We start from the raw sequence: 1146 nt of genomic DNA on the forward strand, positions 1-1146 counted from the left end.
TCATGGTGTCCCCATGTTTTGGTGTCCCCATGGTGTCCCAGTGTCCTCATGTCTTGGTGTCCCCATGTCCCTGGTGTCCCCATGTCATGATGTCCTCGTGTCCTGGTGTCCCCATGTCCTGGTGTCCTCATGTCCCGGTGTCCCCATGTCTCAGTGTCCCCATGTCGTAGTGTCCCTTGTGTCCCCATGTTGTGGTGTCCCCATGTTGTGGTGTCCCCATGTCCCAGTGTCCCCATGTCATGATGTCCCCATGTCCCTGGTGTCCCCATGTCCCTGGTGTCCCCATGTCCCCAGTGTCCCCATGTCTTGGTGTCCCCATGTCCCTGGTGTCCCCATGTCCCAGTGTCCCCATGTCTTGATGTCCCCATGTTGTGATGTCCCCATGTCCCAGTGTCCCCATGTCCTTGGTGTCCCCATGTCGTGATGTCCCCGTGTCCCAGTGTCCCCATGTCCCTGGTGTCCCCATGTCGTGGTGCCCCCATGTCGTGGTGTCCCCATGTCCTGGTGTCCCCATGTCCCCACTGTCCCCATGTCCCGGTGACCCCACACCTCAATGCCCCCACACCTCGATGTCCCCGCCGTCCCCATCTCACGGCGTCACCTCGGCGGACGTCTCCCCCCGTCTCCGTCCCCATGTCCCCGTCCGTCCGTCCCGTCGTCCGCCGCGTCCCCGCAGAACGGCCGCTCCGTCAGCAAGCGCGGGGTGAGCTGCCAGTTCGGGCCCGACGTCACCAAGAGCTTCCTGGAACGGAACCGCCTGGACTACATCATCCGCAGCCACGAGGTGAAGCCCGAGGGCTACGAGGTGGCCCACGACGGGAAATGCGTCACCGTCTTCTCGGCACCCAACTACTGGTGAGCGCCCGCGGCGGGGGGGAGCGGGGGGGGAGAAGCCCCGGGGGTCTCCTGCTGGCGGGTCCCCATGTGGCGGTGTCCCCGGTGTCCCCATGGCGTGGTGGCCCCATGTCTTGGTTTCTCCATGTCTTGGTGTGCCCATGTCATGACGTCCTCATGTCTTGGTGTCCCCGGTGTCCTCAAGTCTTGGTGTCCTCAAGTCTTGGTGGCCCCATGTCTTGGTGGCCCCATGTCTTGGTTTCTCCGTATCGTGGTGGCCCCAAGTCTTGGTGGCCCCATGTCTTGGTGGCC

At 63.4% G+C, this 1146-nt stretch overlaps 2 protein-coding genes across 3 annotated transcripts in view; both read left to right on the forward strand.

The window, feature by feature from the left end:
- Positions 1–50: 50 nt before the first annotated feature.
- The window catches only part of LOC110392070, a 4625-nt gene continuing 3529 nt past the window's right edge, over positions 51–1146 (forward strand). Inside the window, exon 1 of one of the 2 annotated variants that reach the window (XM_021384027.1) lies at positions 51–225. In XM_021384027.1, coding sequence (XP_021239702.1) covers positions 130–225 — 96 coding nt within the window. In that variant the 5' untranslated portion in view covers positions 51–129. Of the gene's footprint in view, positions 226–888; positions 1145–1146 lie in introns of those variants that run through there. The other variant, XM_021384028.1, reaches the window with a different exon arrangement.
- Positions 460–889, forward strand: LOC110392071 (serine/threonine-protein phosphatase 5-like). Its single transcript, XM_021384029.1, has one exon. The coding sequence runs from the start codon at positions 554–556 to the stop codon at positions 857–859; it is 306 nt and encodes a 101-aa protein (XP_021239704.1). The 5' UTR covers positions 460–553; the 3' UTR covers positions 860–889.

Source organism: Numida meleagris, unplaced genomic scaffold, assembly GCF_002078875.1.
Source record: "Numida meleagris isolate 19003 breed g44 Domestic line unplaced genomic scaffold, NumMel1.0 unplaced_Scaffold913, whole genome shotgun sequence".
Lineage (NCBI taxonomy): Eukaryota > Metazoa > Chordata > Aves > Galliformes > Numididae > Numida > Numida meleagris.

What these genes read in the sequence shown, in the direction of transcription:
- LOC110392071 (XM_021384029.1), top strand. Translation starts at nt 554, where the DNA reads ATGCCCCCACACCTCGATGTCCCCGCCGTCCCCATCTCACGGCGTCAC.